Below are 26,946 nucleotides of genomic sequence, written 5' to 3'. Positions count from 1 at the left end.
TTCCCTATTATTCTTAGTTAAACTACAGCTTCAAGCAGAAGAGAGAGGTGTTGTGTCTATCAAAGGAGTGTGTGCCAACCGTTATCTGGCTATGAAGGAAGATGGAAGATTGCTGGCTTCTGTAAGTAATGCTTTTCTGGTGTTTTGCAACTTTTTTCTTCCTTACAGCTTACTGCTGTTAATTTACTGATATAGGTATTTATTAAATCTGTATTAAGAACTTTACAAGTATTATATCATTTATTTTTCATATTCTCCTATAGAGAGTATTATTACCTCTATATAAACCAAACCAAATCAAATCAAACCCGTTGCTGTCAAGTTGGTCTCAACTCATAATGACCCTATACGACACAGTAGAGCTGCCCCATGGGGTTTCCAAGGAGTAGCTGGTGGATTCGAACTGCCAACACTTTTGGTTAGCAGCCTGAGCTCTTAACCACTGTGCCACTGGGGCTCCTACCTCTATTATTACTAAGTATTTTATTATGTATTTCTAAGGGAGTAAGTAACCAAGAAAACACAGATCATATGAGGCAGAGACTGGATTAGGCTCGAGGCAGCCTTGACTTCAGAGCATGAGCTGTTAAGTCACCTAATTTTACTGTCTTCCCTGCAAAGCTGTTAAACTGCTTTTCCTAAAAAAATTTTTTCCTTATATTGTGTACTTGTTGTGTGTTCAATGGAGATACAAAATTTTGATCATCAGTTTTTAAGTTTCTTCTTCAGAATATGGCATGCAAAACACTTATAGGATAGGACTGTAGTTGAGAATGTGGGCTCATGTCCTGGGTACTAATGCCGGCTCTGCCACTTATTAGCTGTGTGTTCTTGTGCAAATTATTCTGAGTCAGTCCCCTTAGCTGTGAAATAAAGAAAATGATGATATCTCATAGTGCTTTTGTGAGAACCAAATTAGATAATATGTGTTAAGTGCCAAAGTCTGTGTCTGGTACATAATAGGTACTCAGAATTATTGCTCCCTAGTTAGGACCTGGAGCCCTGGTGGTGCTGTGGTTAAGCGTGCAGCTGCTAACCAAAAGGTCAGCACTTCAAATTCACCAGCTGCTCCTTGGAAACCCTATGGGGCAGTTCTGCTATGTCCTAAAGTTAGGAGAGGGACTTTTGTGTCTTTTTTCTTTTTTTAAAATCATAGCTCGGTCACCGGTCCTAGTTCCTGGCCAGAATTCTTCCTACTAGCAGGTTCCCTGTCAATATCACCATTATTTTCAGAACCAGGATTGCATGTCTGTTGAGTATACACAGTCTGTGGGGAACACAAAGACACAGACCCTACTTCTGTCTTGCTGGGAGAGTAGATAGGAAATGTACCTACAAGTATATACACCAACCACAGCAATAAGAACAGTATTAGCGGCCAGTTAAAACCTCTATAACTTTTCCCACAGAAGGGATCTAATAATACTGAGTGAGCATCAGTGGTGTTTTAAGCTGTACAAATAGTTTTGAATTTTTTTTCTGAGTAAAGACCTTTTGATATCTGAAGGTGCTGAAACAACTTATGGAGATAAAGGATATTTCAACTATTCCCATTTCAGTTTGACCACCTGACAAAGATATACTTAGGTGGTTGTCATGGTTTCCTAGGGCTGCCATAACAAAATATCACAAGGTGGGTGGCTTTAAAGAAAAGAAATGTATTTTCTCACAAACGGAGGCTAGAAATCCAAATCTAGGGCATTGGCAAGACTCTGCTCTCTCTCTGTTGTCTCTAGGGGAAGAGCCTTCCTGGTCCTTAGTTTCTGGTAGCCCTGGGCATTTCTTGTGTTCCTTGGCTTGTAGACAGACCTCTTTCATGCTGTCTTTCCCCCACTTGTGACCCTCTTTCTGTGCGTGTTCTCCTATTTTATAAACAGCACTCAGAAAGGTTTAGGATCAGGACCCACCCTATACCAGTATGATTTTATTTATTTATTTAATTGTGCTTTAGATGAAGGTTTACAGAACAAACTAGTTTCTCATCAAACAGTACACACATTGTTCTATGACTTTGGTTAACAACCTCATGATGTGTCAACATTTTCCCATTTGAACCCTGGGTTCCCTATTACCAGCTGTCCTGTTTCCTCCTGCCGTCCAGTCCCTGCCCCAGGGCTGGTGCACCCCTTTAGTCTTGTTTTGTTCCATGGGCCTGTTCAATCTTCGGCTGAAGGGTGAACCTCAGAAGTGACCTCATTACTGAGCTGAAAGGGTACATACACCATTATGATTTTAACTGATGCATTGGAAAAAAAAAAAACAAAACCCTGTTTCCCCAAACAAGGTCATATTTACAGGTACAGGGGTTAAAACTACAACATATCTTTTGGGGAACACAGTTTAATATATAACAGTTGATATTACCAATTTGTGTGCTTTTTCAGGATAAATAGCAAGTTTATTAGGTCCCTGGGTGGTGCAAATGGTTTGCACTTGACTACTAACCTAAAGGTTGGTGGTTTGAACCCACTTAATGGCATGGAAACCCTGGTGGTGTAGTGGTTAAATGCTACGGCTGCTAGCCAAAAGGTCGGCAGTTCGAATCCACCAGGCACTTCCTGGAAACTCTATGGGGCAGTTCTACTCTGTCATATAGGGTCGCTATGAGTTGGAATCGACTCGATAGCAGTGGGTTTTAATGGCATGGAAGAAAGATCTCATGATCTACTTCCATAAAGATTACAGCCAAGAAACCCCTATGGAGCAGTTCCTCTCTGTAATACATGGTGTCACCATGAGTTGGAATTGACACAACAGCAACGGATTTGGTTTTTTGGTTTCTGGGTGTAGTGTCTCTCAAATATTTTTTGGTAGCTCAATAAGTTTTAAAATCCCTGTTCATTATAAAAAAAAAAAAAAAATTTTTTTTTTTAATTTTTTTTATAGCCAATACTTATTGAGTGTGTACTGTGCCATGTGCTCTGCTAGGGCATCAGGGTTGTAAAACCAAATATGCAGTGATCCCTGCCCTTCATGAGTCACAGTCCATGGAGGCAGAAGTGTAAATACATATTTGTAATAATGTGTAAGTACCATGCAGATAATGCTACTTCTATATCTACATAGGAAAGAAAGTGATTAAATTTATTTAGAAATGGGGGAGATGACCCCAAAATACGATTGTAGATAACGAAGAGGAAGGAGTTCATCAGGGAGTCAGGGAGCGTTAGGAATAGAGGTGGGGGTGTGGGTAACTCTGGGACACAGCACATACAAAAGCATGAGTGCAGAAAACTACTTGATCTATTTCTAGAATACAGGTAAGTCACTGCTGCTAGAGGGTAAAAGAACAAAGACAAAGCAGGATGAAAGGGAAGAGATACGGCTGGAGAGATAGATTGCTTACTACAGGGCCTTATACACCATGCTGACTGTAAGCAGTGGAGAGTCATGAGGAGTTTTAAGAAGAGACATGATCAGATTTGATTTTTAGAAAGATCACTGGCAGCCGTGTGGAGACAGACCACTTAGAAGGTTATTATTATAATAGTCCAAGCAAGTGCTGAGCAGGCCTGGCAACAGTGATAGGACAGAGAGGACTGGGTAAAGTGCTAGTACTTATGATTGGTAGCTGTGAAATTGAGGGATTTTGGAGCTGTTTACGAGATGGAAGTGTTGTACAAGCTATTTGTTGGGACTGCCACATACAGTCCCTCGCAGCAGAAGAACCTCCAAAGGCAAGGGGGAGGCACCCAAAGGGGAAGAAAGCAAGGACACTCCTGGAGGAGAGGGGAAGTAGAGAGTGGGTTTATATGTCTGGTGATGTCCCTCAGCAGCAAGATAGGGAGTCTTTGGGTCAGAGAGCTCTGAAGGGCAGCAGTGGCTTGGGGTCTTTATAACTACAGGGTTTCTCTTATATATAGCTAACAGATTCTGAGTGCAGTTTAGCAGTGTATATGCAAAGCAGGCAGGCTTTAAGTAGTTATATTCTGCTTATTTGGCTATTTTCAAAGTTAATTGGGAGTGTAAAAATTTGAGTTTAGGGCCAAGTGGGTTTTTTTCGGCTATCAGGCCCCAGTTTGGTATGAAGAAATAAGCAACCTGGGGCCAATACACAGAAGTCATCTTTGGCCATTTGTGATTGATTAGATTTAGGGCTGAAGTGGAGGGAAAAGTCAAAGACAGCATCTAGATTTCTGGTTTGGATGAGACTGTAGGTGAGAAAGGGGAAGGAGGACAAACGCAACCTCTGGGAAATGTAGTAAGTTCCAATTTAGACCTATTTAGTTTGAGTTGCCTAAGGGAAATTCAGGAGAAGATGTTCATTAAGTACTTGGAGTTATGGATCTGGATCTTAGAGGAGAGGTCTGTGTTGATGTAAAAATTTGGGTGTCATCGGCTTACAGGTGGTGATTAAATCTTGAGAATGATGAGGTTCCTAGGTCAAAATGTAACTCTCAAAGAGGACCTCAGATTGACTATTTAGGATTAGTACTTCACACTCTATTCCTGTCTTTTTGTTTGTTTGTTTTGTTTTCTGTTAGTCTGTCGTGAACTCATGAGGTTTGAGAATCTACCAAAGTAGCACTTAAATTATTTCCCCAGACAGTGAATGAACAGGCAATTTTGGATGACCTTGATATTGGAGTAGAGAGAGGGAGAGGGGTTTCCAACCCTCACCTTCCTCACCTCAGGATGTGACAAAACACATGTAGTGTGACTTGCTATGGCTTCTATAATACCTTTGGTCTGGCTACTGTCAGAGTGAGGGTGGTGGAGAAAAGGAAGGAGATGCACACATTTGCTTCTGTCATAACTACGGCCAACATAGTCAAGTGGTTTTAAAGCTCCAGACATTTCTATGTCTATCTTAATCAGTGGTTCCCTGGCGCAGCTTTGTCAGTGACTTGAGATTGTTGCTCTGTGGTTTTCCACTTGTTGAGATTAGAAGATCCATTAACCTAGTAGGTTGTTTGTTGGTGGCATGATTCATTTCTAGAACATATCCTGGGAAATATAAATATCTGAGCTCGGCTGCTAACCAAAAGGTCAGCAGTTCAAATTCACCAGCTTCTCCTTGGAAACCTTATGGGGCAGCTCAACTCTGTTCTATAGGGTTGCTAGGAGTCGGAACTGACTTGACAGCAGCCAACAACAACAATAACAACAAAAAGTCCCATAGTTGTCAAAAGTGATGAAAATAGAAGCTACTCTATTTTAAGCACATCTTTGAAACCACTGGAGTACCTAAAAGAGGAGACAAAGAACAATAGATCTGAAAATGAACTTCTCAGTTTTACAGAATTTCCTACAAGTTAGAATTCAGAGAATTCTTACCTCTTCTCTTGGTAAATAGGCATTAAGCTTCTGAGCTGTTGATTGTGTACCACTGGAAGCATAAAGTGCTCTACAATATGCAGTGTTTTCTAGTTTCTTCCTTAGCTAAGCAGGTGCTTTCACAAGATTAAGGTCATAGCATTTTATTTTGTCTTAAATGTGTTTCTATCTGCCTGGATGATTGTTAATACTCGTCCTGATACAATAGATTTCCATCAAGTTGATGTAAAAAAAAAAAAAAAGGGTTAAATTAGCTACGCTTAGAAACTCCACAAACTCTCTATGGGGAAAAACACAGCTGTTACACATAAATTGAAAATTCAGGATTTATCACCCTCCTTTGAGGAATGGCACTAGCCAAGATGCAGTTGTTGAAGCTACTTATGTTTCAGCTCCCATTATGGGATATGTTTCTGCCAAGTGGACGAGTTAACCTCTATTTTTCACCACAGCAGTTTGTGTGGCTTGCTGCCACGGCTTTCAGTTCCAATCTTATCTCTTTGAAATTAGTTTGAGTAGCTGTGTCAGTCTTCAGAGGAGAAAGTCCCTCACCCACCACAAAGCCAAGGAGGTGGTGTTGGTGATTCAGTAAGTGGCGTCTCTCTCTCTGAGTCAGATCCATCAATGTCAAGTTGTCAACAATTGTAATCTTTGGTTCAAATCTAGTATTCGGACCAGTAGTCATAATCTGAGGATGCAGATTCACTTTCTGCCGTGGCAAAACTGAATTTTATGAACTTGGACTTGCCAAAGCTGTAATCCTTCCTACTCCTCTTCTCCCAGCCCCATATCAGACTGCTGGGTTCTTCTGCATTTACCCTGCTTATGATTCCTGCATGTGATTCGTAAGACATTCTGGTTTCCCTAAGAAAGAAAAGTGCTCTGGACACAGGAGGTATTTTGGTTTCCAAGAGTTATGTTAGGTTGATTATCACCAATTGACAGTATGAAATAGATGAATTTGTATACTATTTTTCCCCAACACTTTCACATATTAATGGTATGATTGCATTCAGGCTAAGGATTTCTCACTGTTTGAAAACATTTAAGGGTCTTTCCCCCTCTTTCAAAGCTAGGATATACAAAAGTTCAAAGAGTAACTATATTTAACTGCCAAAGCCTATATTTGGAGGCTGAAGTTGAATAGTTTTTAATACACAACAGACTCCTTATTCCATTCCATAGCAGAATAACTTTGTTGCTATGAGCAACAAAAGCTCAGAATAAATACTGGGATTTATGATTTCTTAACTGTTCACTAAACTGTAGATTTGAGAAAAAATACATTGCGTATACCAAGAAAAAACCCGAAGTCATTGCTGTCAAGTCAGTTCCGACTGAAAGCAACCCTATGGGATAGAATAGAACTACTTCCATAGGGTTTCCAAAGAGCAGCTGGTGAATTCAAACTGCCGACCTTTTGGTTAGCAGCCCAGCTCTTAACCGTTGTACCACCAGGGCTCCACATTCCATATAGTGAGGTTAATTGTAGTTTTAAGTTTAAATCATGAAAATATAACCTCAATATTAGCACTGGTATGAAGAAAATACATGATTGGTCATCTTCTGCTAGAAATCTGCACATTGTTTTCTACATAATGCTATAGCTTGTGAAACCCTGAATATCTCCATAGGAATTAGAATGTGTGTAACTTATGTTGATCTATAGTAGGGAAATATGAAAAAAATTATCTTCTCTGAAGAGGATATACATTTAATTACCATAAAATAAAATACTCTAGCTATAGAATAACTTTCTTCGCTGAGGGGCCTTAAATTAAATCTCACGAATATATCATAAAGTAGGGAAAATACATTTTTGAGGGCTCAATTATCCAGACTGACAATCTATATTGATTAAATTTGTCAGAAAAAGACAGTAGTTGAAGAGGAATATGTATTATTAAGAGAAAAAATATTTTATTAAATGCAAAGGTTACTGCCTCACAAGAATTATTTGTTCTTTAGAAACTGATCTTATAAAATTTTTCACAACCTATAGATATTACAAGATTAAGATCAAATTTACTTTTAACTTTTCATAATTTGTGTGTTTTATTTTGTTCCTAAATAGTCAACTTTGATGCTTACATCATGTCTGTTTCTAATTCTCAGAAGTGGTGTAAGCAAAATTTTCAGATTCATGTTGAGCAAACTCCCATATAAGCCAAAACTGCAAAATCAAAGTACTGTAAAAGAATAAACAACCCTAAAAACAGAGCATGGGGAAATGGTCATAAGGTTCAAATCTAAAACTCAGCAGTGGGCCAGAATTGAGGCCAAGTAAGGAGAGGAGTGGAGGGTGGGGGTTGGGGGGGTGTGAATGGTGGTAGGAGAGCTTGCTCTAGTTCTTCTTTCGTTCCTGTATGTAAAGGCTGTTAAAGATTGGGAGGGATCTTAAGGTTATGTAATTCAGAGAAGTTAAGTAACTTACTCAAAGATATAAGTTAGTGACCAAGGCAAGGTACAAACCGAGGTTTTCTGGACCACCAAAGATCGTCACAGATGTTCTGTTAGGGTGGACAAATTCTTGGAAAGGCCCATATAGTTCAGTTTCCTCAGGGACTGATTAGTCAATGAAGTTAAACTCTTCTATATTTCAAACTCTTAGACTGTGTTTTCCCTGGTTCCAGTTCTTTAGTTCTTTATATTTTACAATATGATTGAATTGTGTTTTTATTGTAAGCTATCTAAAAAAAAAAAAAAAACTTTTTTTCTTTTTATCTAAAATAGTTTCATGTATTTGTTAGTTTCCCACTAAAATCCACTGCCATGAGTCGACTCCCACTCAGCATCCGACCCTAGAGGACAGAGTAGAACTGCCCCCATAGGGTTTCCAAGGCTGTAAATCTTTACAGAAGCAGATTGTCACATCTTTCTCTTGTGGAGCTGGCTAGGCAGCCAGCCTTTTGGTTAGCAGCCAAGAGCTTTAACCATTATGCAACTGGGGCTCCTTTCATTAGTTTAGCAAATATTTATTGGTTACTTACTGTCTATCAGGCACTGGGAATATAACAGATGAATGTAACAGTTGGTGAAAACCTTCACCCATATGTGTTCCAGTCTGGTAAAATGAAGCGTGTGTGTGTGTATATATATATATATATATATATACATATATGTTGATGTTAGGTGCCATCAAGTGGATTTCAACTCATAGCAACCCCATGCAACAGAGTAGAACTGCCCCCATAGGGCTTCCTAAGCTGTAATCTTTATGGGAGCAGATTGCCAGGTCTTTCTCCCATGGAGCCACAGGGTGCCTTTGAATTGTCAACCTTTTAGTTAGCAGCCGAATGCTTAACCATTGTGCAACCAGGGCTCCTGTTGCCGTTGAATCGATTCAGACTTGTATCGACCCTATACGACAGAGTAGAACTGCCCCATAGGGTTTCCAGGGAGCAACTGATGGATTCAAACTGCTGACCATTTGGTTAGCAGCCGAGCTCTTAACCAATATACCACCAGGGCTCCATATACATATATTTATGTAACATTAATCTGTATTTGGATGTGTTAGAGTATAAAAATGAATGAGGTGCTTTTATTCTTCATATTACAGCTAGAGTTACTAAATCTAGTTACTTGAGAATTTTTCTTTGGGGTCCCAGGGTCTTTTTGTGTGTGTGTATGTGCTTTAAGTGAAAGTTTACAATTAAAATCAGTTTCTCATACAAAAACTTACACACACATCATGTGACCCTAGTTGCTCTCCCTACAATGTGACAGCACACTCCTTCTCTCTACCCTGTATTTCCCGTGTCCATTCAACCAGCTCCTGTCCCCCTCTGTGTTCTCATCTCGCCTCCAGACAGGAGCTCTCCACATAGTCTCATGTGTCTACTTGAGCTAAGAAGGACACTCCTCACCAGTATCATTTTCTGTCTTATAGTCCAGTCTAAACTTTGCCTGAGGAGTTGGCTTTGAGAATGGTTTTAGTTTCGGGCTAACAGAGAGTCTGGGGGCCATGATCTCTGGGGTCCCTCCAGTCTCAGTCAGACTACTGTCTGGCCTTTTTACTAGAATTTGAGGTCTGCACTCCACTTTTTTCTTGTCCTGTCAGGGATTCTCTGTTGTGTTCCCTGTCAGGGCAGTCATTGGTGGTAGCCGGTCACCATCTAGTTCTTCCAGTCTCAGGCTGATGTACTCCCTGGTTTATGTGGCCCTTTCTTTCTCCTGGGCTCATATTTTCCTTGGGTCTTTGGTGTTGTTCATTGTTCTTTGCTCCAGGTGGGTTGAGACCAATTGATAACCTTAGATGGCTGCTTGCTAGCTTTTAAGAGGGTCTTTTTTTAAAAAAAATAACTTTTAAATTTTGGGTTTACAGAGAAGTTTGTGGAGATAGTACAGACAATTTCCATATACTCCACACCCAGTTTAACATCTTACATTAATATGGTACAATTGCAGGGCTGAGTTACCCAATAAGCAAGGTACTCATGGGCTTGCTTATGCTTACTTACTAATATGTAGTGGACAATTTTACCTATTTTTCACCACTTCAAAGATGTGGCGAAACCTACGTGAAATTGTTCACTACAGATTAGTAAGTAAACACAAGTAAGCCCCTGTACACTTGCCAACTGATGAACAAATATTGATTCATTATTAATAACTAAAGTCTATTCATTTTTTTTATTCATTATTCATATTTCCTTAGGTTTTGCCTAATCTCCTTTTTATTCCACGATTCCATCCAGGATTCCACATTTTGTAGTCACGTCTCCTTAGGCTCCTCTAGAGTGTGACGGTTTCTTAGACTTTCCTTATTTTTGATGACCTTGACAATTTTGAGGATTACTGGTCTAGTATTTTTTAGAATGTCCTCAATTTTCATTTTTCTGATGTTTTTCTCATGATTAGACAGGGGTTAGGATTATTTGGGAGGAAAACTGCAGAAGTGAAGGGCCATTCTTACCATTATCATATCAAGGGTACATACTATAAACATTACTTATCACTGCTGCTGTTAATTAGCCTTGATCACTTGGCTCAGGTAGTGTTTGTCAGGTTTTTCCACTGTAAAGTTACTCTTTCCCCCCCCTTTCCATATTGCACTCTTTGGCAGGAAGTCACTATGCACAGCTCACACTTCAGGAGAGGAGGGAGTTTTGCTCCCTCTCCCTTACGGTGGAATAAAAAAAAAAAAAGAGGATCTACATAAATTATTTGGAATCCTTCTGCACAAGCAATTTGTCTCTTCTCCCCCATTTATTAATTTATTCAATCATTTATATCAGCATGTACTCATGGATATTTATTTTATATTTTGGGTTATAATCCATTATTACATCATTTATTTTATTTTGTTGCTCAAATGCTCCAGCTTTGGTCATTGGCAGCCCTTTCAGTTGCCTTCTGTGCTCTTTTCACATACCCTATCAATGTGGGTTTTTTTTTTTTGGAGTATGTCCTTGCTTTCTGGCCTATGAGATGCTCCACACACATCTTGTATATACCCTACTTCAGCTCTAGAATGAGCCATTTCTCCAAGGAGTTTTGATTTCTTTTATTGGAGAATGGTTTTGGAAACCAAGATCTGGGCCCTCAGTGTGCTTGTTGTTACTAAGGTGTCTTTGCTTTTAGGCCCTGTCAGCTGACAGAGAAAGGAAATCTATATGTGTATACACGCATACCTCATTTTATTGTGCTTCACTTTATTACGCTTCACAGATACTGCAATTTTTACAAATTGAAGTTTTGTGGCAAACCTGCATCGCGCAAGTCAATCAGCGCCAGTTTTCTAACAGCATGTGCTTGCTTCCTATCTCTGTGTCACATTTTGGTAATTCTTGCAATATTTCAAACTTTTTCATCATCATTATTATTATATTTGTTATGGTAATCTGTGGTCAGTGATCTTTGATGTTACCATTGTAATTGTTTTGGGGTGCCACAAGTTGAGCCGATATAAGATGATGAACTTAATTGATAAATGTTGTGTGTGTTCTGACTGCTCCATCGACCAGGTCCCCCATCTCTCTCCCTCTCCTTGGACCTCCCTAAGACACGACAATTTTGAAATTAGGCCAATTAATAACCCTACAGTGGCCTCTGAGTGTTCAAGTGAAAGGAAGAGTCACACGTCTCTGACTTTAAATCAAAAGCTAGAAATGATTAAGCTTAGCGAGGAAGGCATCTCGAAAGCCCATACGGGCTGAAAGCTAGGCCTCTTGCACCAAACAGTTAGCCAAGTTGTGAATGCAAAGGAAAAGTTCTTGAAGGAAATTAAAAGTGCTACTCCAGTGAACACATTAATGATAAGAAAATGAAACAGCCTTATTGCTGATATGGAGAAAGTTTTAGTGGTCTGGGATAGAAGATCATACCAACCACTACATTCCCTTAAGCCAAAGCCTAATCCACAGCAAGACCCTCTCTTCAATTCTGTGAAAGGCTGAGAGAGGTGAGGAAGCTGCAGAAGAAAAGTTTGAAGCTAGCAGAGGTTGGTTCTTGAGGTTTAAGGAAAGAAGCTGTCTCCATAACATAAAAGTGCAAGGTGAAGGATCAAGTGCTGATGTAGAAGCTGCAGCAATTTATCCAGAAGACCTAGCTAAGATAATTGATAAAGGTGGCTACGCTAAACAAAAGATTTTCAGTGTAGACACAACAGCCTTATTTTGGAAGGAGATGCCATCTAGGACTTTCATAGCTAGAGATGAGAAGTCAGTGCCTGGCTTTAAAGCTTCAAAGGAGAGGCTGACTCTCTTGTTATGGGCTGGTGACTTTAAGTTGAAGCCAGTGCTCATTTACCATTCTGAAAGTCCTAGGGCCCTTAAGAATTATGCTAGCTCTACTCTACCTGTGTTCTATAAAGGGAACAACAAAAGCGTGGATGACAGCACGTCTGTTTACAACATGTTTACTGAATATTTTAAGCCCACTGTTGAGACCTACTGCTCAGAAAGAAGATTCCTTTCAAAATATTTCTCCTCACTGACAATGCACCTGGTCACTCAAGAGCTCTGCTAGAGATGTACGAGGAGATTAATATTTTCATGCCTGCTAACAGAACATCCATTCTGCAGCCCATGAATCAAGGATTAATTTTGACTTTCAAGTCTTATTATTTATGAAATACAGTTTGTAAGCTATAGCTGCCATCGATAGTGGCTGCTGATGGATCTGAGCAAAATACACTGAAATCCTTTTGGAAAGGATTCGCCATTCTAGATGCCATTAAGAACATTCGTAATTCATAGGAGAAGGTCAAAATAGCAACAGTAATAGGAATTTGGAAGAAATTGATTCCAATGCTCATGGATGACTTTGAGGGGTTTAAGTAGACTTCAATAGAGGAAGTAACTGCAGATGTGGTAGAAATAGCAGGAAACTAGAATTAGAAGTGGAGCTTGAAAATATGACTGAATTTGCTACAATCTCATGATAAAACCTTAATGGATGAGTAGTTGCTTCTTATGGATGAGCAAAGAAAGTGGTTCTTGAGATGGAATCTATTCCTGATGAAGATGCTATGAATACTGTTGAAATGACAACAAAGGAATTAGAATATTACTTAAACTTAGTTGACAGAGCAGTGGCAGGGTTTGAGAGAGCTGATTCCAATTTTGAAAGAAGTTCTACTGTGGGTAAACTGCTATCAAACAGCATTGCAGGCTGCAGAGAAATCTTTTGTGGAATCAAGAGTCAATTGATGTGGCAAACTTCATTGTTGTCTTATTTTAAGAAATTACCACAGCCACCTCAGCCTTCAGCAACCACCACCTGGGTTAGTCATCAGCCATCACCACTGAAGCAAGCTTCTCCATCAGCAAAAAGATTATGACTTGCTGAAGGTTCAGATGATGGTTAGCATTTTTTAGCAATAAAGTATTTTTAATTACGGTGTGTACATTTTTTTTTAAGACATAATGCTATTGCACAGTTAGTAGACTACAACATAGTATAAACGTAAATTTTATACGCACTGGGAAACCAAAAAATTAGTGTGACTCACTTTACTGCAGTGGTCTGGAACTGAACCCATAATATCTCCAAGGTATGCCTGTACTAACCCATGTATATACACATACCTTTCGCTGTCAAGTTGATTCCGACTCGTAACAACCCTATAAGACACAGTAGAACCTGCCCCATAGGGTTTCCAAGGAGCAGCTGGTGGATTAGAACTGCTGACCCTTTGGTTAGCAGCCGAGCTCTTAATCACATAGTTCTCTGTATATCTCTCTTTATCTATATTAAGCTAAACATGAGTTCATACTGATGTGTTCAACCTTAGTCCAATACTGCATGAATCATTTGAGGCTTACCCCTTTGCTTGTCTGTAACCTTCCACTCCAACAGTGAGAAACCTGCCTCCCACCATATGCCTGGGATCAGTTTTTATGTCTTAGAATATTTTATTCTTAAACTCTTTTTCAATTTGTATAACCATCTAACATCACCTTACTTTCTTTTTGAAATTTCAAAGTGAAGTAAATATCTTGACAAAAAATATCAAATTATTTAAAATGTTGATTATGCTTTTTTCAAACTACACTGATTCTTTCCTAGGTCAAGCTTCTAGCACCATCTTTAAAATCATTAGCATCATCATTATCACTATGAACAAATGGTTACTGGACTGTTTTGATAGGACCCTGAGCTAAGCTAGTTTATGTAGACAGTCTTTGGGGAAGCCTTGAGGTGTTGTCTGACCACTAACGCATGACAGGTGTATATTGCTTTCATATACATACACATCCTGCAATATATATTTGTTTGTATATGTGTACAAACCTTTTTCAGGTTACACACCTTTTAGAATTCTTTTATTGTAATTATTGTAATTTAATACACTTTCTAGCATTTCAAATAAAGGAGTATTTCTCACCTTCAAATTCTGTGATTGTTAATATTAGCAAGGAAGAAACAAAGTTGAGTGATGTGCCTGTCATATAGTAAGTGCTTAATAAATACTACAACAACAAAAAAACTGAGACAATAGAAGTCATACTAACAAGCCAACTTAAAGCACAGTGCAAGATGCTAATTTCAGGGAGATGGATTATATTCTCAGAAAACCAGGAGCTAGAGAGTCCAGGGTCCTCCATAGTCAACAGAATTTGTGTGCCCTGGTAAAATAGTTCTCAATCCTCTCTTTCCATCACAAGACACGTGACCGCATTTCTCATTGTGAGTTACACTACTATGGGCACACGCAGGTATTCACTGTGTTCCTGGTGAGAAGCTCCAGCTCCGTTACTTTCTCTCATAGTAAAGAGAGAATGCAAGTGAGTAAGGATGATATTACAATTATAAGAGAGGTAATATTAAATCGGATCTAATTTATAAAATAGAAAATTATATAGGAACTTTGTGACTTTAACTATATTAATAACAATTACTTGTGATACACTGCAGTAGGTGTACCAGATGTTAGGTTGAGAACTACTGTCTTTGTATACTTTCGTAAAAACACCCAGTTGATGTACACTATAATTAAAAAAAAAAATTCCTTGGTATGTTAATGCAAGTTAACAATGAAATTCTGAAATATGAATAAAATTCAGTCTTATTTTAGCATGAAGTAGCCCTGGTGGCACAATGATTCAAATAAGCACTTGCTGCTAACCAAAAGGTTGCTTGTTTGAACCTACGCAGTGACTCTGTGGGAGAAAGACCAGGCAATCTACTTCTATAAAGATTATAGCCTACATAACCCTGTGGGGCAGCTCTACTCTGTCACATGGGATTGCTATGAGTCAGAATTGACTCAACAACATCCAACAACAACAATTTTAGCATGTGAAAGAAAAAATAAAGCAACAAGTTAATTTCTAAGAATTATTTAAGATACCCAAGTTGCTAGAATCACTCATCTTGTTGACATACTCCTTTTTTCCTTTTTTTTTCCTTTAACTTTGTTAAATCAATTTATAATATCTATTAAGGTCCCTAGATGGTGCAAATGGTTTTGCTATGCTGCTAACCTAAAGGTTGGCAGTTTGAACCCACTCAGCAATACTGCAGAAGAAAGGCCTGGCAATCTGCTTCCATTGAGATTATAGCCAAGAAAATCCTATGAAGCAGTGCTACTCTGTAACACATGGGTCGCCATGAGTCAAAATAGACTCCACAGCAACTAACAACAACAACATGACAGGGAAGGTGACTTGGACAAACACAGAGGTTGGTGTCTAACCTAGACTGGGAAATCGGGGAAGGCTTTCTGGAGAAAGTAACATTTAAAACAAGACCTGAGAGGATCAGTAGGATTTAGGCATTTGAAAAGATAGGGTGAAGGCAGCACGTGGAAAAGTTCAGGAGTTAGGGAGAATGTGGCATGCTGAGAAACTGAAGAACATTTTTAGTATGGCTAGAATGATACAGGTACAGGTTAGTGGTGACTTTTTATAGCAATCAACTAGTGTGATGTTTTGCTCACAATCATATTCCTCCAAATGTTCACTGACATTTACGTGTCTACAGCTGCCAAGTTTATATTTCCAGGTGTCTTTCATGAACTCTAGATGTGATGATCTAACCTCTTACTCCTCTCTATTTGGGTGTCTAATAGGCATCTCAGACTCACCATGTCCAAAACTGAATTCTTAATCTTTTCCTATGACACCTGCTCCCACACGTAGTTTTCCCCATCAGTTGATGGCAAGTCCGTCATTCCAGAACATAAGCTTCCTGGATTCCTGTTTCTCTCACACTGCACACTCAGTCTGTCAGGAAACTCTGTTGACTCTACCTTCAAAATATCCTGAGAATCACACAGCGTATTGCCATCTTTACTGCCACCGCCATGGTCTGAGCCACCATTCTCCCTCTGCCTGTGTGACTGAACAAGCCTTTAGCTGTTGTCTCTGCTTATTCCATTGGCCCTCAATAGTCTTTGCAACCAGAATATGTCAGAATCCTACAATGGCTCCCTCTTTTACTCAGACCAAGGGCCAAAATACTTCAAATAGCCTACAAATCTCTATAGGATTTGGCCCATTTTCCCATCTTATTACTTTTCTGACTTTATTTCCTACTCCTCTCTTCAAACCCTCTATCCACACTGGCCTTCTTGCTGCCCCTCAAATACACCAGGCATGATCCACTCATTCGGCTTCAGCATGGGTTATTCCCTCTGTTTGGAATGCTCTTCCCTCAGGTATCTGAATCAGTAATTCCTTCACCTCCTTCAAGTAGTCTCTCAAATTTTACTTTCTTTAGACACATGAGACTATGTGGACGGCTCCTGTCTGGAGGCAAGATGAGAAGGCAGAGGGGGACAGGAGCTGGTTGAATGGACACGGGGAATACAGGCTGGAGCGGGGGAGTGTGCTGTCTCATTAGGGGGAGAGCACCTAGGAGTACATAGCAAGGTGTGTATAAGTTTTTGTATAAGAGACTGACTTGATTGTAAACTTTCAGTCAAAGCACAATAAAAAAAATATTTTTTTACTTTCCTAACCTATTGTGACCATGCTATGTATTTAATATTGCAACCTAATCCTTACCACCACCATTCCAGATTCCTCTTACCCTGCTCAGCTTTACTTATTTCCACAGCATTTATAATATTTTGATACTCAGTATGATTTACTCAGTATTCTTATTGCTTATGGTTTTGACTCCCCCAGCCAAAATCTGAACGTCACAAAGGTAGAGACCTTTGTCAGTTTTGTTTCCTGATATACCCCAGATACCTAAAAGAAAAAAAAAAAAACACATAAATGCATTATTTGAAATCTGTGCTTCCTAGGCTGTAAAATTATTCTTTAATTTAAAAAAAAATCAAGAAAATAAAGACAAACTTCATTTGGTAAGGTGTGAAATAGATACATGGGCAAAGGGTGTCCACAATCTGAAATAATGTTACTAAGAACATGGGACTTTAGTTTCCTCATTTGTTAATGAGCATAACGGTAATTATGTCACAGGATTGTTTTGATATTTGAATGAAATGATGTGCATGAAAATGATCAACAACCAGGAATTAAGAGATTGTTTCCCAATTCATAGGCCTATATAAAATAAGGCCTTGAAGACAAGAAATAAGTTGTTAGAAGCCCTGAAAAACCAAAGCTGTAAAGTCAATTCTGACTCAAGTTAACCTCATGTGTGTCAGAGTAGAACTGTGCTCCATAGGGTTTTCAATGGCTGATGTTTTGGAAGTAGATCACCAGGCCTTTATTCTGTGGTGCTTCTGGGTGGACTTGAACCCCCAACCTTTTGGTTAGCAGTTGGGAGTGTTAAACGTTTGTACCACTCAGGCACTCCTTAAAAAAAAAAAACAAAAACCATTGCCATAGAGTTGCTTCCGACTCCTAGTAACCCTACAGGACAGAGTAGAACTGCCCAATACAGTTTCCAAGGAGTGCCTGGTGGATTTGAACTGCTGACCTCTTGGTTAGCAAATGTAGCTCCTAACCACTACACCACCAGGGTTTCCAGGGACTCCTTAGAGGCCTGTTATTTACCTCTTCTGTGATGTTGTTCCTCTGAAGACCACTTTTTTTGTTAAGTTTGGGATGGTGAGTAGGTAAATACTGAGAATAGGAAAAAAGCTATGTAAACAGGTTTATAAATGTTAATAAAAATGATATTGCATCAGTTTTTAATAGGAAGACTCAGATCAGATCACAGTTACTGAAGATGATTTGTAAACTTAGAATGGGGAAAACTGAAAATTGTACTTACATTGGGCTTTTAAATGTCTGGTTTTCTTGAGAACTGAATTATGGCCCTACTACCCATTTAAAAAAAAAAATGAAGTTTGTTTTCAAGTGCAAAACAGCTGGGTTAAATTTACATGGCTGAACATTCAGCAAGCACGCAAGTTTTTCTTTCCTTTTTCTTCTTTTGTAAAGGTACAAGTAACCTCTGTAAAAGAAAAAGAAAAATATTGTGGGTTCCATGATACCTTCACTTAGTCCCTGGTACTATTTTTTTTCTCTGAAATATTAGGAAATGGCTGAAAAGGCAAACATTATTGGGATGGTAAGTACTCCATTAGGCCAAGCATCGTCGGGAGTGCCAGCCAGTAAGGTGGAGCATTCTGGAAGTTGACAGAACCCCAGAAAATTAAACATCAGTGTCCTGAATGATGTTGTTTAAGCCTACCTCTAGAGAATTGGCCTGTGAAAGTCAAGGCAGGCCTTTCATGTTATTTTTATGATCACTATGACTTTTCCTTTAATTCTTCCTCTTCCTGTGTACTCCTGATCTTAAACCTGGAGTAGAGGAAGAGGTTGGAAGAAGTACAACCAGAATGCTTCTCAGAAGCAAGGATAGGGAGACTGCATCTTACATACTTTGGAAATGTTGTCAGGAGTGATCAGTCCCTGGAGAAGGACATCATGCTTGGTAAAGTACGGGGTCAGTGGAAAAGAGGAAGACCCTTAACGAGGTGGATTGACACAGTGGCTGCAACAATGGGCTCAAGCATAACAATGATCGTGAGCATGGCACAGGACCGGACAGTGTTTCGTTCTCTTGTGCATAGGGTCGCTATGAGTCAGAATCAACTCTATGGCGCCTAACAACAGAGAAAGAGGAAGATTTTTATCAGTGGCATTGAAAATGACAAAATGAAGTAACACAAGGTTAACGCTGGTTAACACAGAAGCATAATGTATCTCACTGAAGACAAAGTGAAAGTATTGGATTTGGAATTCTACATTATTCAAGGTCTAAGTGTCTCATTGTTATTACATTTGAACTATTAGGAACCAAAGACAGTCCTGTGTTATCATTGTAGTTAAATCCTGGTGTAACGTGTTTCTGTAAGCTATCTATGATTTATTTGAGTCAGAAAGACTTAAGTTTCTTGTTAATAATGTGTTGTATAATGGGCAAACTAGCTAAGTTTGTATTTCAGTTTTTAAAAATTCAATTAACAGGTCAAAATATTAAAGTCAATTAAATTTCTGGTAGAATTGTTATCCCCGGAAGCAGATTATAGGCTCTAAAATCACGCCATGACTTTAGATAGCTGAGACGTGTTGTTCACTTTTGAGTCTTTGGGAGGGCTTTCCATTTCATTTTGGCTATTGTGCCAGCTCTTTTCATTGCTTTGTTTATTAATTTATGTTCTTCTCGCAGTTTGTGCCATTGTTTGGCTTATCTTGGAACCAAAGAATCTGGGAAAAGGTATACACATTCTGAATGTGGGTTTTCCCAAATCTGAAATTTTCCAGATTCCAGCTTATTTAGAAATAAGAAATAAGCTGGAATCTGGTATAATCATTAATACAAAACCATGTTTTTATGTACTACATTTATGTGTACATCTTCTGTATATATCATGGAGATTGTTGTTGTTGTGTGCTGTCAATTCAGACTCATAAAAACAAAAGAAAAAACCAAACCTGTTCCTGTGGGGTCGATTCCGACTTATAGCTACCCTATAGGACAGAGTAGAACTGCCCCATAGGGCTTCCAAGGAGCACCTGGTGGATTCAAACTGCCGACCTTTTGGTTAGCAGCCATAGCTCTCAACCACTGCGCCACCAGGGTTTCCACTCTGATTCATAGTGACCCTATATGACAGAGTAGGACTGCCCCATAAGGTTTCCTAAGCTGTAAACTTTATAGGAGCAGACCACCAGGTCTTTTCTCCTTTGGATCCACTGGTGGGTTCTAACTATGGACCTTTCAGTTAACAGTGGAGCACTTAACCATTGCACCACCAGGGTCTTTATATGTAGATTAATGTGTAATAATGTATATGGTTTTCTAAATGAGTTTATATAAAACCATTCAATTGCTTTGTGTACATAATTGTAATATAAAAATACTTGTTTTTTTCCCTTTTTTCTTTAACATGAAGAAATCATTTTTTCCTCAGAGATCAGTGTTAACCCTGTGAAGATGAGTTTTGAACATTTACCTTAAATAATGTGGTAGTCTGTTAGACTCCATTACTTTTAATAGTATTTCGAGGTCCAACTATACGAAAGCAAATTTTTATTTATTTTTCTGATAAACAGTTGAAATAAAAAGGTAGAGTATTTGCTCATAAGAAACTGCCAGAAATCAGTATGTTCTACGTTACATATTCTTCATTATCTAGTGTTTCAAGAGTGCTAATTATATGTAATATAATCTTCCAATGTAATTTCTTGGCATTATACGTTATCATTGTTGTTAGGTGCCATCAAGTCAGTTCCGATCCATAGTGACCCTGTGTACAACAGAACAAAACACTGCCCGGTCCTGCACTGTTCTCACAGTCGTTCTTATGCTTGAGCCCACTGTTGCGACCATTGTATCAGTCCATTTTGTTGAGACATTATATACCATTAGCTATTTTCTATAAGATAAACTATTTTTTATGCCTCAGAAACAATGTTAGTCACTAGAAAAATCTTTTATAATTTAGAGAGTTAATTCTGTTTCTGTGAGTAAAGGAGTTAATAAAACTCCGTCTCCTTCTTCATGGAGGATTACCCTGGATTAACCCTCAAGTACTGCTGTACCAGAACCCTGTCTCTAGACTGTGAGGAGTGTGGATGGACTATACATCCCTAACTGGAAGCCGTGTCTTTGGGCTTTTCTGAGTGGGATGTGCCCTTTGTGCCCCTCTTTGTGGGGGCCCCTGAAAGCTGTGTTCATGGGATGTTTCAAGTCTGACCCAGTGTGGTTCCTGTGCCAGGTGTGTGCTCTCACTGCCTAACTCTTGACCCATTTCTTGCGGGGGGCTGGAGAATGAATGGTCCCCAGACTTCTCCTGCTGAAGAGACATACTTGAGACTGTCCTACTGACAGGCTCTGCTCCTGTTTAGTGTCCCATGGAGCTTGTCTGGGTCAGATTATGGCCTACTGAGTCTTGTTAATTTGACTACCCTGCTGAACCCAAAATCTCTGCAGCTTATTGAACAGAATGGGCATGGTACTATGATATTTAATATGAAAAGTGTAATAATAATAATGATAAATAATAACAACTAATTCTTCCTTTATTTTTCAGAGATGTGTGACAGATGAATGTTTCTTCTTTGAACGACTGGAATCTAATAACTACAATACTTACCGGTCAAGGAAATACACCAGTTGGTATGTGGCACTGAAACGAACGGGGCAGTATAAACTTGGATCCAAAACAGGACCTGGACAGAAAGCTATACTTTTTCTTCCCATGTCTGCTAAGAGCTGATCTTAACGGCAACATCTAATCTCATTTCATGCAAAAGAAGACGTATATTTCAGAAATTTGTTAATGAGAGAAAAAGAAATGTATACAGTCATCTGCTCAGTTTGGCTAGCTGGTTAGATCACATTTTAGCTACCAGTGAAATATTTAACCGTTGCTAAACTTTCACTCTTTCATACAGCATTTACCTTTACCTGGTGGAGCTTACTTAGAGCTACACCTTTTTATACATTTACTTTATTGGAAAAAGGGGCTTTTAAAATTTGCACATTTATAAACAAATTTTCTTCATAAAAACCATACACATTAGAAAATTAAAGTCAGGTATTTAATCGCTCAAAATGTCCACTACTTCATATAATATGGCACACATTAATCTACATGTAAATTTACTTTAAAACTTTTTAAACATGCAAATGTGAATTTAGTACATTCCTGTCATAGTTTTGTAATTCTCTGGCAGTTCCTTGTGATAGAGTTTATAGAACAAGCCTGTGTAAACTGCTGGAAGTTCTTCCATGGTCAGGTCAATCTTGTCAAATCCTTCTCTGTACCCATAGAGCATCAGCCTAGCTACTCTGCTGGTGATGGGAGTCGTATTTTCAGTCTTGACCAGGTCATTGAGATCCATCCACTCACACCTTAAGCATTCATGCTGGCAAAAATTTATGGTGAATGAATATGGCTTTAGGCGGCAGATTATATACATATCCGACTTCCCAAAAGCTCCTGGATTGGTGTGCTGTTGCCGAATACTCAGGAGGGATCTGAATTCTGATTTTATACCAGTCTCTTCAAAAACTTCTCGAACTGCTGTGTCTCCTACATAAAAGAAAGATGTACAAATCAACAAAGAGGACATTTCTAGAAACTTCATCATTGAAGATTTTCAGTGAAAGTAATATCTAAATGTTCAAAAGTAAATCTCCACCCTAAGAAAATAAAGTTTTCAGCACAAACTTTTTGCCTTCTGGACAACCTGAAATGGTATACACTACCAAAGTATCTTCTTAGCACTGTATATATATCTAAAAAGTTTTTAAAATACTGAATGTTTCTTTGGCTGCTACTTACAGGCTTATCCACCTGTGCATTTTTGGGGTCACGTCTTTCTACCCTCTTCCTTCTCTACTTCCCAAAAGGTAAAAAACACATGCTGCAAAAGTTAAAACACATGTTGCAAAGCTCAGTTGATATTCCTGCATATATCCTAAGTGCTTGGCTGCTAACCGAAAGGTCAGCAGTTCGAATACACTAACTGCTCTGTGGGAGAAAGATATGCCAGTCTGCTTTTGTAAAAATTTCAGCCTTGGAAAAGCCTATGGCCATTTCTACTCTGTCCTATAGGGTCATTATGAGTCAGAATTAACTTGACGGCACCAGGTTTGGTTTATCCGGTTCCTGATCATCCATCAAAACTGCCTAAATTTATATATATTGGAATTGAGAATAAGAGATCCGTTTTCGTATAAAAGTCTGTTGAGCTGCAGAATGTATGAGCTATGTGGCATCTAGCGGATTCCTTCATCAGCATTCTGAAGAGGAGTCACTGCCCCTGTAGTTATTGCTGTCAGAGGAATCTCACTCCAGTCATTTTTGGCATTTCCTTTGTTTCTTGAAGTAAGACTCCAAAGAACTTTCAATTTATTCCTCTAACATCAAAACACTGCACTTATTTCATCAGAAGTTTTCAAAGACCTTGCAATATACAGAAATTTATAATGCGATAGAAATTTTCATATTTTATAAGTTTTTTTCAATTATATGTCAATTTCTGGGGCAGTATTTTTATTGCCGTTCAGGTGTTTTTGTGGCTGCTTTTTCCAAATGTCCAGATGAACTCCCTAAATGGGCTTTCCCTAATTTTGTGACGCTCTGTCATTGTCTCCCAAAGCATTGAGGAGGTGCGCTTACAACCTTCCCTGCCCACTTTGCTGGGAAGCATCACTATTGCCAGAGTTTTTCGTTCACTCTTTGATGCCGCCATTGTTCTTATCTGTCAAATAGTAAATTATATGTGCCTTCTCTATGAGTCGGAATCGACTTGACAGCAATGGGTTTGGTTTTTTTTTCTAGTAGTGCTATTGGTGAAGAATAGGCAAGGAAGAGGGAGTTAAGGAAAAATGTCTCAATTCTCATGTGATGTGCCTGTAGACTGTCTTGCCCCTGGATAAATAAGCTCTTGGTTTTTCTCTTAAGGGACTGCTCTGGAAAGATGTATGGGAAGAGTAAAGGTTCTGTAATGTAAGACATTTATCTGCCCATTTTGAATTCCATGCTGACTTCCCTTCTAATTGAGAGATTTGCCCATAGGTTAAATATCATTAGAAATTAACTCAAACTGAAAAAATAAAATGAGACTCTAGGTTACAAAAAGAGGGACTTTCCTTAAGAAAAATGATTTTTAATCTGGCATACAACAATTATTTGTTATTAAATTTATTAAAGATTGTGGTACTAGTGTTAAATTTTATATAATGCTATTTGCCAATCTCACTTAACTGTTATTTAAATGTTTGTATTTTTTTCTTTAAATTCTTTGAAAAATGACCCTGGGGGTCCTGTTTAGTTCTTAGTGCCACTACTTGAGAGTTGGCCTGACTTCGTGAGTCTTGGCTGTTCACATCACAGAAGCAAAGCCTGGGGCAGGTGAGTGAACCTGCCCTGCTCGGCAGCCACCGCAGCAGCTGATTCAAAGTCACAGCTGCTGAGGTGGTTTGGGGCAGTTTCGCTTGAACCAGCATCTCACTGATTAGACTGAAAACTGAACGGGCAAATGAGAGTCTTTGCATCCAGTGTCTGAAAGACCCCTTCCACTGCAAGGTGGAAATCTCTTCTCCAAGGATCTGGACGTGAATGTAAATGTTTTATCAAGATAAAAGTGCTTTATTTTGTTGTGCCTTTATTATTTTCATATACTGTAAATTGAACTGAAGTAACATTAACTGTTTTATAGCTATAAAGAACATATGAAAAACCAAGAGGTTTTTGTTTTTAGTTTTGCTGATTAAGAAATATGTTTAAATATGTCATAGTGTTTTGTTTAGGTATGCAACAATAATGAAATGGAATTTATATTGTTATTTCTATTTTATAATATTTAATAACAGGATTAAGGTTGAAATAAAATAATAGGAAAAATTTTGCCAAGTGTGGGGTTCCCTAGTGTATCCCTCTGATTCTCCTGCACCGGTGATCTCTGACTAGACCAGCTGCGGTGCAGTCCTTTAGCTGATGCAGATGGTTTTCTTCCTGTCAGTAGCAACTTGTCCATTTTTAACCTTGACTCTTTAGATACCCTTTGTATACCTAGGGTATTATTTTATACTAAAGCTTTGAGAATTGGCTTTCTATTTTATATGTGGCCCTCCTAATTTTTTTTTTTCCTAACACTATGGACAATAATGTTCATTTACCTAATATTATCAAAGAATGATGAATTTCAAACAAATTTATTTCCCATGTAACTAGTGTTCACTACTTAAGAGTCAATATGAATGTTTAGCCATTCGTGATGGCAGTATTCCTAATGTATATTATATACTTTCCTAAACACAAGGCTTAAAGAAAATAATTCTTAGATGATTTGGCTTCACTGTTAAGAATATCTATTATTGTACTGTGTTATAAAACAGAAATGTCTTCATATAGACATAGTCTTTCAGACCTCCACTGTCAGTTATCACTTCTAGCTGCTTTTAGGAAACCCAAGGCCAAGTTTTAATTTATACTACCCCCAGGAAGTATGGTGAATGCCAGTTGTTGCTTAGAAGCCTTTTCTTTTTTCTTAATTCTGCATGGTTGAGACGTATTTAAAAAAAAGTAGCAAATTCTTAATTATTTGGACTTTAAAAAAAGGCTCTGGAGTATACTTCAACCTAAAGTTATATATATTTGCCTTGGAAATGCATTTCTTCAATTAGACTTAAATATAACTGAAATTCAAAGTATCCATAATAATTCAAATGTAAAAAAAAAATCAATTCATTTGAGAAGGCGAATTCAGGAGAAGCAGCTACACAAACCTTTTCCTGCAGACTGCTTTTTGCCCAGTATAGACAGCTTCCTCTCTCAGGGGTGCAAACAATAAGCTAACTAGTTCATATACGCTCACATACTACATAGGGATGGTATGAGGCAATTAGGTGTTCTAGAACAAATGGTCTTTTCTTTCAGCACTTGCACCACTACAGAATTCTCTTTTGTGTCACTAGAAGACCTAAGCAGAATCTAAGGAAAAAGTCAATAACTACTAAATAAGTCCCCCTCCCCAGAAAAAAAAGGTTTGTTATGGATATATCTTAACGCAGAGTTTTTAGGAGTTGGTTATATATTATATATATGACATTTTAATTTGTGTAATATTTTTAGAAATTAAGTTTTAGGTATATATACATTTTAAATTAAATATTTAAAGATAATTAGGAAATTGCCTATATAAATGCTAGCTAACGAGAATGGGAGCATGCATATTGAGAAAAAGCAAATAAAGCAAATGAATTACTGATTTATTTTGATGGAAACTGACTCTGACCTAATGGTTTAAGGAGTAGGTAGAAAAATTCAGCGTTTATTCTTTTGTCTATTTCCTGTAAAAACAAGGAAGTAAAGAATTCTTAGCTTACATCATATCTTCTTGTCTTAAATATAGAGCTCAGTAAGTTGTTTTGGGGGGTTATTTTTCATTTGAGACTTTCTCATGTGACATTTTACTGTGTTTTTGGCTTCCTGAATATTCAAAAGAAAGAATAGATAAATTTTCATAATAAGCATTATGCCACTGCTGTTCTATAATTCAAAAAATGAGAGACAAAGGGTTTAATCCATGACAGTTTGATTTTATAATACTTATTTCACAGTTATTTTAAAAGTGACTATTTCATGAGTTAGAGTCATGAAAAGATGACAACAATTTTTTTAATTCATTCTTCTGTGAATGAATGGTTAAGAATTGATCTTTTCTATGTTAATACCAACAACTTTAGTCATATCCAAAATAATCCTAAATTTACACATATATATACAAAGTTTCTCATTTTCAAACAAATTAATCAAGAAGCAGTCCTAAACAGAAGAAAAAGGTGATGTGCTCCTAGCAGTATTATTTATACTCATGAAATTGGTTATATGTTATACATTTTGCTTCTAATTTTATATCAGCCCTGAAGTAACTTCTCTGAAATTTCTTGACCCAGTCTGAACCAGTTAGAAAATTTTAAACCTTATTCTTTGGTATTTTAAAGAAAGAAACTAAACATGTGGATTTCATCAACATTTTCAAGCCAATTAAAAATATGTAGGATACACACCGATATCTTCTCCAGGCTCTGACAGGCCTCCTGGAAACTTCCACATGTTTTTTAACTGCAATATAAAGTCAGAAAATAAAGTTAACACAGCATATATTCACTCACACACACTCACTCAATCACACTTTACTCACACACATGCAGACTCCACAAAATTTACCCATCAATTAATTGGTCAAGGTGTTTGAGATTTTTTTTTGTCAATAAATACAAGTTTTTCCCAGCTTCCTTCCTTTTGGCAGGAGGGTGATTGATGAAATGTTTTCC

The 26,946-nt window shown here is 38.1% G+C and overlaps 2 protein-coding genes across 9 annotated transcripts in view; one reads left to right on the top strand and one right to left on the bottom strand.

The window, feature by feature from the left end:
* Positions 1-22,329, top strand: part of FGF2 (fibroblast growth factor 2) — a 93,940-nt gene extending 71,611 nt beyond the window's left edge. The window contains exons 2-3 of one of the 2 annotated variants that reach the window (XM_064285374.1): positions 18-121; positions 21,188-22,329. In XM_064285374.1, the coding sequence (XP_064141444.1) occupies positions 18-121; positions 21,188-21,373 (290 nt within the window). In that variant the 3' untranslated portion in view covers positions 21,374-22,329. Of the gene's footprint in view, positions 1-17; positions 122-16,446; positions 17,295-21,187 lie in introns of those variants that run through there. The other variant, XM_064285375.1, reaches the window with a different exon arrangement.
* The window catches only part of NUDT6 (nudix hydrolase 6), a 57,322-nt gene continuing 52,170 nt past the window's right edge, over positions 21,795-26,946 (bottom strand). For all 7 annotated transcript variants that reach the window (XM_023548651.2, XM_064285371.1, XM_064285372.1 and 4 more), the window contains 2 exons: positions 26,680-26,734; positions 21,795-22,192 (listed from right to left, as the gene is read on the bottom strand). In XM_023548651.2, the coding sequence (XP_023404419.1) occupies positions 21,795-22,192; positions 26,680-26,734 (453 nt within the window). The remainder of the gene's footprint in view (positions 22,193-26,679; positions 26,735-26,946) is intronic.

This window comes from Loxodonta africana, chromosome 5, assembly GCF_030014295.1.
Source record: "Loxodonta africana isolate mLoxAfr1 chromosome 5, mLoxAfr1.hap2, whole genome shotgun sequence".
NCBI classification, from domain to species: Eukaryota; Metazoa; Chordata; class Mammalia; order Proboscidea; family Elephantidae; genus Loxodonta; species Loxodonta africana.
Note: the sequence above shows the minus strand (reverse complement) of the source record. Positions and strands in the feature narration are given on the sequence as shown.